Source organism: Thunnus albacares, chromosome 11 (genome assembly GCF_914725855.1).
Source record: "Thunnus albacares chromosome 11, fThuAlb1.1, whole genome shotgun sequence".
In the NCBI taxonomy this organism is placed as follows: domain Eukaryota; kingdom Metazoa; phylum Chordata; class Actinopteri; order Scombriformes; family Scombridae; genus Thunnus; species Thunnus albacares.
Genome location: NC_058116.1, coordinates 107429 through 123806, shown reverse-complemented (window position 1 = coordinate 123806; position 16378 = coordinate 107429). Strand labels below are relative to the sequence as shown.

The 16378-nt window shown below is 39.4% G+C and overlaps 1 protein-coding gene across 1 annotated transcript in view; it reads right to left on the bottom strand.

Annotated features, from left to right (window-relative positions):
* The window catches only part of itgav (integrin, alpha V), an 81506-nt gene that overhangs the window by 19676 nt on the left and 45452 nt on the right, over positions 1 to 16378 (bottom strand). The window contains exons 20-26 of the mRNA XM_044366219.1: positions 12328 to 12465; positions 10216 to 10283; positions 9765 to 9909; positions 8487 to 8579; positions 8020 to 8099; positions 2196 to 2276; positions 1433 to 1538 (exon numbers count right to left, since the gene is read on the bottom strand). Of these exons, the coding sequence (XP_044222154.1) occupies positions 1433 to 1538; positions 2196 to 2276; positions 8020 to 8099; positions 8487 to 8579; positions 9765 to 9909; positions 10216 to 10283; positions 12328 to 12465 (711 nt within the window). The remainder of the gene's footprint in view (positions 1 to 1432; positions 1539 to 2195; positions 2277 to 8019; positions 8100 to 8486; positions 8580 to 9764; positions 9910 to 10215; positions 10284 to 12327; positions 12466 to 16378) is intronic.

Below are 16378 nucleotides of genomic sequence, written 5' to 3'. Positions count from 1 at the left end.
AGACTGCTGTCTACTGATCATTTCATTTTCCAACACAGTGGACAGAGCCATGTCTTCTGAGAAAGCTAGCTAGTTAACAGTGGTAAAACATGTTTGTCTCTACCTAATGATGTGTTGTGATTGGCGTGATTGGATATTCAAACATAACTGGTCATTGAAATTATGCATTTTAGTTTGATGTTTTTCATGTGTGTGAATTCTTGAGCACATTTAGATATAAAAATAACTAGCTTTGTAAATTACCAAAAAAAATGTTTTAACCATTTGGCAGTGCCACTGCCTCCATGGCCCACTAGATGGTGCTTCTGAGGCCCACCTGTGGTGACTGGTTGAGAATGGCTGCTCTACATCACTGATATCTTATGTCTGTCTGGAGGTTTGTGACACATAAGGCCTAAACACGCTCGAAGCGTCTGATGCGCGTTTTGAATTACACCCATTGTTTTCAATGGCCGAACACGCACTAGAAGCGTTATGACGCGTGTCAAACTGCCTTGACTGCCTACTCCGACCTTTTTTCGATTTTTGGAGCGTCAAATGAGGACCCAGCGCCCAAAGCTGTTTTCTCTGCAGCCGAAAAAGAGAGAGATAGCGCAAGTCAGCTGAGCACTGGCGAGCAAGAGAGAGAGAGAGACAGCACGGCAGTGGTCGAGCAAGGAGAGCGAGTGGTAGTGAGAACAAAACCTCTGAATGAGAGAAATAAAACGCCATATTCTGATTATTTCATGGCAGTCATGTTTTAACGCACAAATAAATAACCATCAAACAGTCAACAAATGATTTACTGTGGACATTGTCGCTCTTAGTTTCAGTTTCATTGCCACTGCATTTCTCCTTTTCATTCATTCATTACATCCAACTAGCGGTTAATTCAAGGACAAAATGAAAAATTTGTGTTGGTTCTGTGGTGTTGGGATTTCAAATCTGACGCTTGCAGTGCGCCATAGGAGCATCAATTGACACGCGTCAATTATCGCTTCCAGTGCATTTAGGCCTATACTGTCATCATTAATTTGAACCAATGGCTGTTCTTCATTGATTTTGTGGCTGTGCAGTTCATTTGTTCACCATTCTGTGTGGCCTTAGAGTTACACAGAATGGTGTAACTCTAAGGCCACACCAGTTTTTAAAGTCCCTAAAACTGTGTTTTGCTTATTGTTGCTTCACTGTGATCTTTGTTCATCACTGTGCAGAATGACGTTTCTCTGTGCTCACCTTAAAATTCAGTTTAAGACGCATACATACGAGCAGAATCTGTGACATCACAACTAATTTGGAGCCAATCATGGTCCTGTATACATCTTACACAAGTGTGATGTGGAAACTTGAAGGCTCCAGTGCACATACACTGAGAACCCTAATACTGTATATATTAATTTATATAGTACATATGTGTGTGTGTGTGTGTGTGTGTGTGTGTGTGTGTGTGTACCTCATAGACATGCACTATTTGTGGTCCGATGTCGTCTCCCACCACAGGAGGTTCTTTAGGTTTCCAGTTGGCAATGGGCAGCAGCACCTGACCAGGAGATGACGTCCTGGGAAGAGTGCAAACACACACACCCACATTTTTAAGGTATAAGTTGCAGCCATAGAGATACAGATCGTATACAGTTGTGTTTTCCAAACAAAAAGATATAGAAGTACAGTATGGATTCATTTACAGGATCACAGTCACAGTTTGTATTCCCACAACTAGTCAGCAGATGAGAAAGTAGTCTCTGTTCTCAGTTAAGCGCCATTTCTTCATCACTACCTAAACCTACAATAACTGTTTTTTTGGCCACTTAGTTGGACTTCAAACGAATAGCAAGCTATACTGTATGTGTATGTATTTGTGTATGTGTAGAGCTGAAACAAGCCATTAATCGTTACTAATTGATTGATCAATTCATCAAAAATTAATCAGCAACTGCTTTAATAATTGTTTAATCATTTAATATTTTAAGCATTTAATTAGTTTTGGCTCCGACTGCTAAAATGTGGATATTTACTGATTTTCTGTGACAGTAAATTCAACGTCTTTGGTTTTGGACTGTTGGTCAACTTTGGGAAATTGTGATGGGGATTTCTCCCTATTTTCTTGCATTTTATAGACAAAACTAATAATCAATTAATCAGGAAACTAATGAGCAAAGTAATCAATTAGCAGCCCTGTTAATAGCAACCCTAGTGTGTGTGTATTTGTGTTTTACCCTCTGATGGAGACCTTAGCGAGGACAGCCAGCTTGGTGATGCTTGAGACTCGAGGACTGGTGTTGTTGAACTGGTTAGAGCTAAAACACAGAGAACACAAACAGTGAATGGATCCATCATCTCCATGTGATGAAAACTAAACACGAAATACTACAAATGTGCATAAAATATATATACAAACAGATGTAAAACTAGAGACTTTAAATAGATGGATGTATGTTTCTGTTGCAGGTGTGCTAGAAATACCCACAGGGTGGTGCTGCTGCCTTTGACCTGACAGAAGAGGAGGCTGTGTGTGGAGTTTTCACACAAACTGATTAAGTTATATGTAGATATCTTCTTGGACCGCAAGAAATTGTAAGGGGTATTTTTAAAACTTTTTTTAAAGATGAACCATTAATGGATTAATCAAGACAATAGTAGTAGTCAAAACATGTAAGTGTATCCTCCCAAACAGCCTGCCTACACAGGCATCCTGACACATTTTAAAGACCAGTAAATCTGACACTCACTGTTGCTGAGTGGCAGATTTACTGGTTGTTGAAGAAGAGCTGAAGAAGATGGAGGTGTCAGACTGTAACCAAAGGCTACTGAAACCTGTCATTAACATACGTCTTCTTTCCACAAACACCAAGATTCACACAGAAGAATGTCTGTGTTGCTGAACTGGGCTGTGTGCTGCTTCCTTCAGAGTTTCAGGAGGGTTTTTTGTCATTCAAATGAGCACTGTGAGAGACACAGCTCTGCTCTAATGAATGCTGATGTAAGGACTGGGCCTGCTGAGGCTGTGTTCAGATAGACAACAGCACTGTGTGAAGAAATACAGCCTCTTGGTGTCCTGATAGCTGGATGTTTAAGACACATTCCAGATTACCGCAATGTCCCCTGTTCCCTCTCTTTTCCTATCTGCTTCTCTACTCTACACTATCAAAGAAAGGTAAAAATGCCAAAAAAAATTAAAATCATAGCCTCCACATTCATTTCAAGGGTGTTGTCACATACAGCTCCATCAAAAAATGCAGGGTCATCTGGCAAAAGAGTCACTGTGTTGGCCAATCGCATACGTGCAAGCAGACCTTCCAAGTAGTTTACTTTGTGATGTGAACAGTTTATTCTTGCTGTTTAGCTTGAAATCATGGAGACAGAATGAAAAGATTGTTGTTCTGATAACTTTCTACAGTTGTATGATCCTGTCTCAGAGAATTTAAACTACTACTACAAACTTGTGAATCTGTTTCTCCTATTGGGCTTCCTGAATTCTGACAGAATTATGACTTTAAAGTCAGAAAGAAAGTACATGTCTCAAAAGCAATCCTGTCGCATTGCTTTTGATGTTTCCTTTCTGGTGCAACTCCATGCAAGGTGGTGGTCTTCTTTGGGCCCATTGGGCAGGGGTCCGTTTCACAGTTGATTTCTCAGTTTCTTTCTCAGTTGATTTAGCTCCTAGCCACTATTTCTCGTAGCAAAAGTCTTTGTTACAAATGTCCAAAACAAACTGACAATCATAGACATATTTCCCTTGCACTCCACACAATGACACAGATGTGACGTAGACATGGACAAAGACACTGCACAGTCGGAACTAGGAGAGGCTGCTGCAAATGTTGTCGCGCCACCATCACACCAGTTCATGGAGAAAGAGAGAGAGAATACCACCAAAAAGGGCCCCTTCATTTCTCTTTTTATTTTTACAAAATAACTCTTCTGTTTGCTTCCTCAGTGCAATTTCTCCATGAGTTGTAAAAAACAGTGATATGCACATGTTAATCTGTTGATTGATTTCTGCCTGTATGTTGAGAGGTTCCCAACACAAAGAAAATAGCTGTATATGAATAGATAGAGGAGAGTGTCAGTGTTCCAAGGATATATGATCCATGTTGATAGTATATTCTGAGCCTTAGTAATGTTCAAGTTAGTGATGAATTCAATCATATCAACAATCAAAGACTCAGTGGGGAATATCATCCAGGACCAACAAACCATAAATAATATTTTCAAAACATACTACTGTAAATTATATAAAAATGACAAAGAGAAAAATTCATCAGAAATTGATATTTTTGTGGATAAAATCACATTACCTACACTAAAACATCAGGCTGATGTCTTGGACAACCGACTGACATCAACAGAATATGAAAAAATGCACTCAAAAAAATGTCAAACAATGAAGCCCCTGATCTGGATGGTTTCCCTGCTGAATTCTATAAGTGCTTTTGATCAACACTTTCACCTTTATTCACCAGAGTAGCAGATGAGATAAAAAGATCAAAGTCCATCCCAAAACATATGCATATAGCACTCATCTCAGTACTACTTAAACCAAATAAAGACCCAATCCTCTGTACAAGCTATCACCCCCTATCGTTAATCAATACAGATATTAAAATCATTAGTAGAGTATTAGCAATTAAAATCGAATCAATCATTTCATCTCTCATCCACCCAGATCAAACAAGATGTATTAAAGACAGATATTCCTCAGAAAATACACGCCCCCTCTTCAATCTGATGAACACATCCCATCGACACAAAATCAATATCAATATCCTTCCTATTAGATGCAGAAAAGGCATTTGATAAGAGTAAACTGGACATTCCTCTTCAAAACTCTAGAAAAGTCTGGCTTTGAAAAATCATTAATTCAATGGATCAAATTCTCTACAGCACACCCAGGGCAACAGTCACTATAAATGGATTAACTTTACAAAACTTCACACTCTGCAGAGGGACCAAACAAGGATGTTCTCTCTCACCATTACTATTTGCCTTATTCATCGAACCATTAGCTGCAATAGTACGTCAAAATAACAGTATCACCGGCATCACATCAAACAACATAACACACAAAATCAGTCTTTATGCAGATGACATTATTTCTACAAATCCAAATAAATCACTCAGTGAAGTTATCAAAATCATCAACCTTTCTGACTATTTAATAAATTGGAACAAATCAACTATTTTACCATTGTGTCAGCATAAATGGAATACTACACCTCAGAACAGAAATATTACACAACACAAGATGCACACAGTGGGACTTACCGGATCAGACATATGTATTCACTGTACCCTAAACATGACTGACCACTACTTCCATGCACTCTGGGACTTCCCACCAGTACAACATTTCTGGAAAGAAATAACTACTAAATTATCACTGTTCTTTGGGTGCACCATACTTGGACATACTTGACACATCACAAAAACAAATCACAACACCTTTACTGGGGTCCCTTTCACAAAGCAGGTTCAAGAAACTCTGAGTCTAATCCTGAACTCTGAGTTGATCAACTCTGAGATAGGAAACTCTGAGTTTCCAGTTCCAGAACAGCTGATTTGAGTCAGTTTATTCAACTCGGAGTAGTTTCACCTGGAGTTAAGCGCGTGCACCACAACTATAACAGCCAGCATCAATGGAGCCCCGATTCAACGAGTCACCATGGCAACGGGGAAGAGGAGGGCGGCGTTTTTCACCCCACTAGAACTAGAAATCTTAATGCGATAATACGGCGAGTTTGAACATGTTTTCAAAAAGAAGTGCAACACCGCTGCAGCTGCAAAAGAGAGGGAGACGGCGTGGGAGAAAATCGCTGCTCGGGTCAATGCCTAAGTTTAAATGTAGTCCTTTGCAATCACAATAATATTACAGAGGAATACTGCTTGATTGGTCGCCTATTAATTTATTTCATTTAGGTCCAATCCCGCGAGAGAGAAGCGCACTTGGCAGCAGTTTAGGATGAAATATAAAAACATTGTTCAAACAGGTGAGACCTCGGCATAATCTCATGGGGGTACCTCATTTTGATCATGTTTTACATTGTAAAGTAAATATTAAGTGGCTGTTTGACTGAGCAGCTGTTTTATCCCCAACATAATGCTGGTTTCACACACATAAATGTCTTCTCATTTACATCATGTTCTTTTAAATAATTAAGCCTATTTAAACTAACACATACTTCTACTCAGCCAACAGAAAGAAGGCAGATGCCCGTAAAACGGGTGGTGGCCCAGCACCGCCACTTCTAACGGAGGCAGGGGAGCTGGCCCTAAGCCAGAATTTAGGAAGGCCAGTGGCTGGCTCCGACATTGTACAAAAAACTTCCGTTTGCAAAGAAACGCAGCGCAACACACAATATCTGCTGGGATGTGAGAGCATGACTACGATTGGTAATGTTGCAAATGTAAGGACGGATTAGGTTGTGTATGTAGATGATGGACTGTGACGTGAAACGGTTCCGCTCAAAAAGATCTGGAAATGCAAGAACATCTATGCGCGGTCTCCTGACCATCTCTCTAACCATCTCTCGACGAATATTTAATTCTCTGCGCAGTAATGCTGCACCTTCATCCACGGGATCGTTATCAAAAGGACATGCCATGTTAGTGAAAAATGTTACTGTGCCTAATGGACTTCTAATATACTGACTCTGATTTTTTTAAATGACAGACGGCAGAACTAGGCAACGCCAAAACTCGCCTGCTGACTGAATGAATGAGGAAATCAAATGGAGTGTGTGGCTCTGAAAGAGGGCAGAGACTGAGAGAAACTCGAGGTTCATTGAGAAAAACCTGGTCCCGACCAGGTTAGGTTCATAGAGTCTGTTGCTACGGTAACTGACCGAGAGCTTAAGTTACCCCTCTCTCTGAAACAGGCTAGAGTTATCCCTCTTTCTCTGGTTTGAGTTACCTCCCTTTTTGAAACGGAAAACTCAGAGTTTCCCTCATTTCAGGGTTAACAGACCCTGAGTTTTCACTAAACCTGCTTTGTGAAACGGACCCCTGGTAGCCCTAACTATCGCCAAAAAAGTATTTTACTAAATTGGAAAAACAGAGAACAACTCACCATCTCAGAGTGGTTAAATTTTTTAACAAGACAGGAACAAGACAACTCTGGAACAAAACTCAGCCCTACAAAAAAAAACATTCTGACCAATTCAATGAAAAGTATTCAAAACTTCTTAAATCTCTTGAGTTGCCGGTGAGGTAGTGCCACAACAAAGTCAAACAAACAACATCCATGAACATTCACACACATACACGAACACAAATAGGATCATACACACACACTCTTGCAAACACATTCTCTTTAGAGGCATACGTACAAGTGTAAACATGCTCACACAGACACAAACATACAACATTGAAACTGCTAAGGAAAAGAAAAAACAGAAACACCTTTTTTCTTTTCGTCATCATTGTCGCATAATGTTTTATTGAAATTTCCTCCTCATTTGTTTCTATTTAATTTATTTACTCATTCATCGACTCTTTTCCACTACCGACTGTCCCTTTGTTTGTTTCTACTATTAGTGCTACCACAAATATCATTAATGATTCAAATACTTTTATGCCCAAACTCACTCTACTCACACTCGTAGTGATAAGAACTATCATAGAGAATGAATTGAAAAAAGTTTAGAGAGTTATGCTTTATTCCTGTTCTTTATGCACGGGAACTTTGTATATATGTTCAAGACATAGTGCAGGATGTCTCAGGCACTATTGAACGGGCACTACAGTTCATCCGATCAATTTCAGCTCAACTCAAAATTGTGGTCTCCAGACATGTGAGGCGTTTAGGGAACATGGGTAAATTATAGTGTCTATGATAGCCTGTGTGTGAGGCATTTAGGGAACATCGGTAAATTGTAGTGTCTGCTGATAGCTTGCATCTCAGGCGTTTAGGGAGCATCAGTAAATTGCAACATCTATCGATAGTCTACATGAGAGTTATTTAAAGGATGGGCACTGTTCTCTCTAGGTACTGAGAAATCGTCCCGTTCCGAACAGACATGTTTTGAAAGGGCTGGACTGTACCTGACCATCTGCAGGTCAAACTTCACAGAAGTGTCCTCCTCCGACAGCTGGTGCACACTGAAGCGCAACTCGGCCAGCACCTGACCAATCACAGCACAGGAAGCAACAGCAAAGGACCAGGAGTGGAAAAACAGGAGGGCACAGGAGAGAACACACAACACCATGTTAGGATCCATCATGTAGAGGAACTGCCTGCCATCATTATTTTACTGTCTTAAAGGATAAGGCTGGTGATTTTCTATAATTTTCTTATTGTCAACAAATCTCATAGGAATAAGAATAATAAGATTATTTATATATACACACATCAGGCTTTGCTTTCTTCATCTGTTTTTTCTGATATTTAACTTATCCTTCACTGTACATGATCAGCGAAACCTCTGTAGTGAAATCTGTAGGATCTGTACAGCAAGAGATACTATACTATTACAGGTACAGTAATGTGGCTGACAGCAGTTATCACTGACCTTGGTTCCTCCCTTCATGGGGTTTCCCAGGTCACACACCACCATCTTGGTGTGGTTCTCTTTCTTGTAAGCACAGGACAGCCTGGTGAGGGTCTGTTAAAAACAAATTTATTAGAGATGTGATGGTATCAAATTTTCATGCTACGATATTGTGGCCCAAAATATTCCAGTAAATGGTATTATCCCAATAAATACCAAACTTTTCTGAAATACTACTATTAGTTTTAAAATATAGCCAAATTTCTTCACATCATGGTCGCCCTGGATTAAATCAAATTGAACAGACTGAGCTGTATATTGCTGCTGCTGCAAATGAACTGACAACACAAACAAAAGCAGGCTGGTTGTTTAGAGTTCGAAAAGGTTGACTGGAAATTTGGTGTTCATAACTGTGTGAAAGAATCCAAAACTCCTGCACTCTTCAATCATTTGTACTGACTTTATTTCTAATGTATCAATCCTCAGACTTTAATCAGGTATAATCATGAATGGAAATTTAGAGTGTAGAATGTGTGGAGTTCATTAACTGACCCATCTGTTTAGGATAAGACTTTCTCAAGGACAAGAACTGTAAGTTGCTGCTGGGTGTTAATAATTGTATTTGTGTCAATAATTGGACCACAGCACAGTTTGGACTCTTATACACCACTCGCACCACCTGCCTGTCTGCACAGCATTGTCCACATCATTAAAACTTGATGATAACTTACAAACATGAGCACAAGTCTTGTCCCGCAGCTTGTTGAACGAGCCACCAAACAAACATTCACCGGGGAAAAGTGCACAGCTAACGTCAGTTAGCAGCTAGATAGCTAATTAGCTGCTCAGTTGCAGCACATTAAACAGCATGTAAACATACCTGCAGATGTCACTTGAGACCTGTTAAATGCTGGTTTGGTCATTGCTCTTCAAAATCCCTGTTAGCGACGCGCTGTCTTTCCATGACTTGTACTTACAGCAGTTTGTTTACTTTGTCTTAAATGAGACATTAAATTTTGAAATTAATCCGCGGCTCACATGCGTGCCGAACCGTGGGGGGCGATCGGTACGGATCACGGATAAACTACGATCCATTAAAATCTAAATTGGGCTGTATGGTTGAATATCAGGAATTGAGATCCCAGTATTTCCAGGGAAGACCTGAGACTTGATAAACAATATAGCTATAAAGCTGCTTATATTTAATTTGAAATTATTTTATTTAAACTACGATTCTAAGACACCAATTGTATTTTGGAATTTCCAATGATAAACAGGCCTCAGTGTAAGTGACATTACCTGACTGCGGACTACCCCGGTGAAGTCAGCCTGTTGTGGAGGGTAGACGTGGAGTTCGGCCTCATAGGCTCCTTCTCCCTGGTTTTCAGCACTGATCTCCAGTGTCAGAGCGTTATCATCACCAATGTAGATCTGCTCGCGGTCACTGTCGTACAACAAAGAACAACAATAGTAACACAATACAGAATTGCTAAATGTTTTTTATTTCAGCCTAATATTCCTTGTTTTGAAGGGCAACAATACTGTCATTTGATATGAGAAAGAATGAACAAGAAAATGATGCAATTTGTTGACATTTACTAAAAATGAGGTAAACATCACTGAGACTTTTAATCACTATATCACCCTATTTATAGCTTATTATTTAGATGAAACCCTGACATGACTATAATCAGTCCAGCACGCAGACTGTAGTAATGACAAGAGAGCAGAAAGATGAACAATTTCCCACCTCTTCACAGACAACCTCAGGTCGGGCTTACAGATGTTGTCATCTCCACAGTCCAACAGGATGTGAGCCTGAGGGAAGAAACAAAGTAAAGAAAAGGGAGGACAGGAGGAAGGAAAAAGAAAACAAGAAAAGAAAGCAAATAGAGAAAACAAAGAATCAAGTCTAAGAAAGTAAAAAATAGATAAATAAAACAATAAAATGGACAAAAGAGGATCAGTCATACAAAAGTGAAACTGAATCGTCAACCCATCCTAATATAATCATCAGGAAAACGTGAACACTGCTCACAAAACAAAGACACACAACCCGTTTTCACATATAAACTCTGGACAATGGGCCTCGTTCACAAACAGTTCATTTCATACACACAAATTTGTGCTTAAACCATGCATGCAACGTTTTAAGCACAAATCTGGGATTCATCAATATGTTCTTATCTGAATTTGTTCTTACTCTGTGAACAAATTTAGAACTGCCTTAGACCATGCATATGCACAAATCATAAATGTCTTAAAAAATGATACAGTTGATATTTATTCAATGTAAACAGTATATTAGAACTACAATTATTTAAAAAAAATACTGGGCCTAAATATACAACATTTAAGTGTGAAATTGCTGATAATACACAACTTATTTACCAACTATAAAATTATTAGTTAAAACATTGTAATCCATAAATCATCATCATAAATGTAATGAAATTATCAATATATTAAAATTGTCCTGTTCCTACTTTTAGATGACAATAGCTTATATTTCAGAGTTTCCATATTGGAATGTGAAAGCGATTAATTTCCCATCAGATTTGGCTGTGATATATGCAGCTGGTTAACCAGCAGCCTGTTCAGTGTTCCTCACAGCCTGACATTTCAGCAGTGGTACAGGGAGGGGTGCTCTGCTTTCAGTACATCATGGCCTGTTGTGGACAGATACAAAACACGATGCGCACCAGGTGCAGCAGTAGAGATTTATTTAGATCAATTCCACAGATCTACACATTTAAACAACTATTTTATTTTGTTATGGACGTAGTGGTGCAACAGGCATGCAGACTGTATTTACAATCCAAATGGTTGTGCCAATGAAATGTTTACCAGCCAAATCTACCTTTTCTGGCTTCTACTTCTGAGCAGTAAAGTTTTTCTGCATTTTTACAATCACTTTTTGCAATGAGTGACAGGTCTCTGCACTGCTGCACCGCTCCAACAGAGCTTTCCTTATATAGAGAAATGAGGGTGTGGTTGTATGCTAATTACCAATAGCGTGCACATACCTGTCAATTTAGAATGATTCTGATTCACTAACATACACACTGTGGTAAGAGAAAATTGGCCAGTGCGCATGTGTCATGAATGTGACGGTAATTTTGCGTGTGCACTTAGTTTGTGCGCCAAGTAACATTTCTACGCACACATAAGTGAATGAGGTCAAATGTCCAGAGAATCAGCTCCGGACATTTTCCAGAGTTCACACATGTAGCACACAGCAACAAACTGTGTCAGACGCGATGTCATAATACTCCGTTTGTTTTAGGCGAGGGGTGCAGGAGACAGGACATGACACAAAAAATATGCTGCGATTGTAATTTAAGCTTTTATTTATTATTTGTTTTATGAGAATCACAGGAAGTCATCTCATTAGCACTACCTTCACAGTGTAGGATTCAGGCCCAGTCAAAACAATGCCACTTAGCTGGCCTGCTGCATTTATCCAACACCAGCAGCATGTGTAAAATAGTGGCTGTAGATGAGAGGGTAGTTGACTGCAAAGATGTCGTATTTAAGTTTATGTTCTGCTTGTTCAACAGTTGTATGATAAATTGCTTGTACCATCTCCTTACTGGCTGATTTTGTTGGACTTACGGCAGCGAGCAGTTGTAGCCCACTTGCTTGCTATGAATTCTCCGGAGAATTCACTGCTGTATTCACACATGGGCTCAATCGGACATTACACGGACTTTGTACTATGGAGTTGGCAGGGTAAAGTCCGTTTAATGTCCGGTCTGACTGATTCAGACATCTGCGTTCATACATACAGCTCCTCCACATAATGTCCTGAAAATTTCAGGGTTGCAGTGCATGTGTGAAAGGGGCTACAGAGTGGTGTTACCTGCTTGGTGACATTGGACGGGGCTGACATGTCCAGGATGGGCAGGAGCCCGGTTTGGTCTGCAGCTCGCTGGTAGTCCAGACTATACTCCATCACCACAGAGATAGGAGTGATCTTATCCCGAAACTCACGATCATCCTGAGAGAGACAGTGAGAGAAAGACAGAGCCCAAGACAGGGAGAGAGAGACAGAGATCGAGGGAGCAACAGAGAGAGCGGGACAGAGAGCAAGAAAGAGACAGAGATCAAAAGAGCAACAGAGATCAAGAGGGCGAGAGAGAGACAGATCAAGAGTGCGAGAGAGAGAGAGATCGAGAGATCGCAAGAGTGACAGAGAGCGAAAGATTGAGAGTGAGACAGAGTGAGAGAGAGAGCGAGAGAGAAAGAGAGAGAGAGGGAGAGAACGAGAGCAAGAGAGAGAGAGATGAATACAGATTTCACTTCTTCCTTTTGAAGAAGAATGAAACTTTTCATTCATATTTAGATCCAGACCTTAAATGACAGAGTATTGGCTAATAAAGCATAAAGATATATCTGTACCAGCATCAGTGCTTGAAGCTATGCAAAAAGAACTTGCCATTGTATTTTTATGTCTATTTGCCGCTTATTTTTCTTCTGTCTTAGGCATAAGCGGCAGGTTATGCAAGAAAACAACTAGTTCATACGACAAAACTGACAACTGGCCTGACAAGAGGTGTAGGTGCTGCTACTCTCAAGTCAAAAGCCGACAAATTCGGTTTATGTTTTGAAACCAACGCCAAACAAAGGCAGATGATCGCTGATCTGGCACAGAAAGCCATCGTAATTAGTTACACCGTTACCCTCCTAATTCTATCACTGTGATGCTGTTGGGCAACTAACACACAGCAGCAGCAGCAAAACAAACATGTTACTACCTTTAACTCAGGGAGCCAGTTCACCTCCTTCTCCGTGATATTGAACGCCAGAAAAGTGACTCCTCCGACAAAGCAACTGCAATCCACGGAGAGAGGAAAACCTTTTCAACAGCTTGAAAGAATAATCAGCTTATCTAGCCACTTATCTAGTCCACCAAAACCCAGGACCTAATTCCAACTGTATTGACTCCCAACATGACTCCCAGTCCCCTAACACTTTCATCAGACAAGGTAATGTCCATTCCATGACTGAGATACACCAACGATGTGACAGTAATCCACTGTCTTCTGTGTATGACTGTTTTACCAGTAAATGCGACTCAAGCGCCTCCAGCTATCCCCAAAACGAGTGCTCACAATGTGGCTGTTTATAAACAATGCAGCAAAGTTTTGTGGGACCCATGTGCAAAACCTAAAGGATTACTTGGGGTACATTTAAACATCAGAAGCGTTGTTTCAAAAACTGAGCAACTTGAAAAATTACTCATGGACTCAAACCTTGATTTCCTGTGTTTGTCTTAAATGTGGCTAACTGTCTCATCACCCAACACTGCATATCAAATACCGGGATATAATGTCTTTAGAAAAGACCGAAAACTGGGCAGGGGCGGTGGACTGCTTATGTATGTGAAATACGGCATTAACTGCATAGAAATTAAATCCAGCAGCTCTATGGATATTGAATGCATTGCTGTAACAATTATTTTATCCCCATGCATGTCCTTCACTGTTGTTGGTATATACAGACCTCCCTCATAAGATAGCATGTTTTATGAAAATCTAAAAAAACACCCTGAAAGAACTTGACAGAAATAAAGAGTTAATTCTTGTTGGGGATCTAAATATTAAGGGTTGAGAAGTCAAATAGGAAAAGACATAAGGACATAAAAAGTCATTTTGACCTCAGCCATGTAATCCAAAGCTACACTAGAATCACCCCATCATCTCAAACCCGGATTGACTTAATATTCAGCAATATTAAGTCAATCATTCCAAATGATGTTTGACACTTATTGAATTTGAAAAGAAGTTTAAACAAGTAACCTGGGGTGAGATTTTGTCCTCAGACGATCTAGAGTGCTTAATGACCACAATTAATAAGGTTTAAAGGTGAATTTAGTAAAACATCAAACATTCTCGAAAGAAACAGAACTTTCCCTGGTTAAATGAACAACTGTGGAATCTAATGAAATGGCAGGACCACGCTTTGAAAATCGCACTTAACTCAAGACAAAGACCAAATTTCTTCTGTATTTAAAAATTATTTTATAGATTCAGTTAAAGAGCTAGCTCAAGATTTTGGCTTAAGAAGGTCATTGTACCACCAAATTATAAGCTCTCTGTTTTTAATATTTCTGAAGTGTCAGAGTCTTGTATAACCAAAATCCTAAGCCAGTTTAAAAAGCTCCAAGGCTAAAGATGTTTTTAACTGTGATTCTGAATTTGTAAAGAAGTATAAAAGTAACCTCTGTACTCCTATCACTCATCTTGTAAACTTGTCAATAAAACAACGCTATTTTCCCAATACCTGGAAATCAATAGTAATAACCCTTTTTACAAGACTGGTGATCCAACCAATGTGATTAGCTACAGATCTATCAGTATTCTCTGAGTTATTTCTAAAGTAACTGAAAGAGTGATTTGTGACCAGTTAATAGCCCATCTAAAAAATGAACATTTCCCACTGCATCCTATGCAGTTAAGATTCAAGAAACATCATTCCACAGAGACAGCAAATTGCCCCTTTATTGAACAAATTAAATCCAGTCTTGACAGGAGAGGTGTTGTTGGTGCCGTTTTCCTTGATTTTAAAAAGGCCTTTGATACAGTCAATCACAATATTCTTTTATCCAAACTGTCAAAGTTCAATTCCTCTACTAATGCATTACCATGTATGGAGTCATTCCTAAACTCAAGAAAACAATGCACAAGAATTAATGACACATGCTCATCTTTTGCTAACTGTACCATTGGAGTTCCCAAGCAATCAATCCTTCCACATCCAGATGTATGCAGATGATGCAGTTATTTACACTCATCCTATACCAAGAGTACAAGCTGTTTCCAAACTCACTGCAGTACTGAACAAAGTATCAGACTGGTTAACTCACTGTTGTCTTACTTTTAATGTGAGCAAAACTGTAGGCATGCATTTTTCTGTCAAGAGAAATAACACACATCAACCTGACATTCTAGTTAAAGGAGAGGTAATAAATATTGTTGAGCATTTCAAGTATCTGGGCATGATAATTGATTCTCACTTAAATTTTAGCAAACATATAAAAAAGGTCTCCTGAAGTGTCAGAGCTAACCTAATGAATTTTAGACATATTAGGTATCAACTGCCTCTGGCCGCTGCTACGCTTTTTATGCACTCAATGATTTTCTCTCCTATTGTACTACAAGCCGGTCCCAGGCAGGAGCAACTATGCTAAAACCACTATACACTCTTTACAAACAATCTGTGAAAATTCTTGATAAAAAACAAGCTACCACCACTGTATCATTATTCAAAAGTATAATTTATTGACCTTTGACAGTTTTCTTTGTTTTGTGGATATGTGTTTGATGTAAAAATTAATTCATGATCTTGTGCCACCAAAAAATATGTGTCATTCTGTAGGAATGCTGCTAAGGAGACCAGGGCATCAGCAAGAGGTGACTGCTCAACTAAATTTAGGAAAACTGCTTTTGGAGAATCAGCATTTTCAGTGAGAGCAGCAGATAAGTGGAACTCAGTTCCCTCCATATCAGGGAATGCACAAGCTTCAGTATTTTTAAAACACTTAAAACAAGGCTCAAGATGAACGAATCATGTGATCATTGATCTAAACCATTGTATGAAACCAACTGTTTTCCAACATGGAGAGTGTGCAATGTATTTTTTGTATTATGTTTTACATGTGATGTACTGTTTGCAAATTTGGTTTGGTTTCATTTGTATTGTACTGTATTGTTTTTTTTTTCATGCCCAGGGACCACAGATGTAAATTAGCTATATAGCTAACTCTGGCCCAACAGTTGTGTTATGCATGGCCCCTGTTAAATAAACTAAACATGTGTTGTTCAACCATGTTGGAACTCAATGGTGTTTCTTGTTGTTCAGAACAGCTCCACTCAAAGGTGGAGGGACAAGCCTGCCGTCAAAGAGAGCAA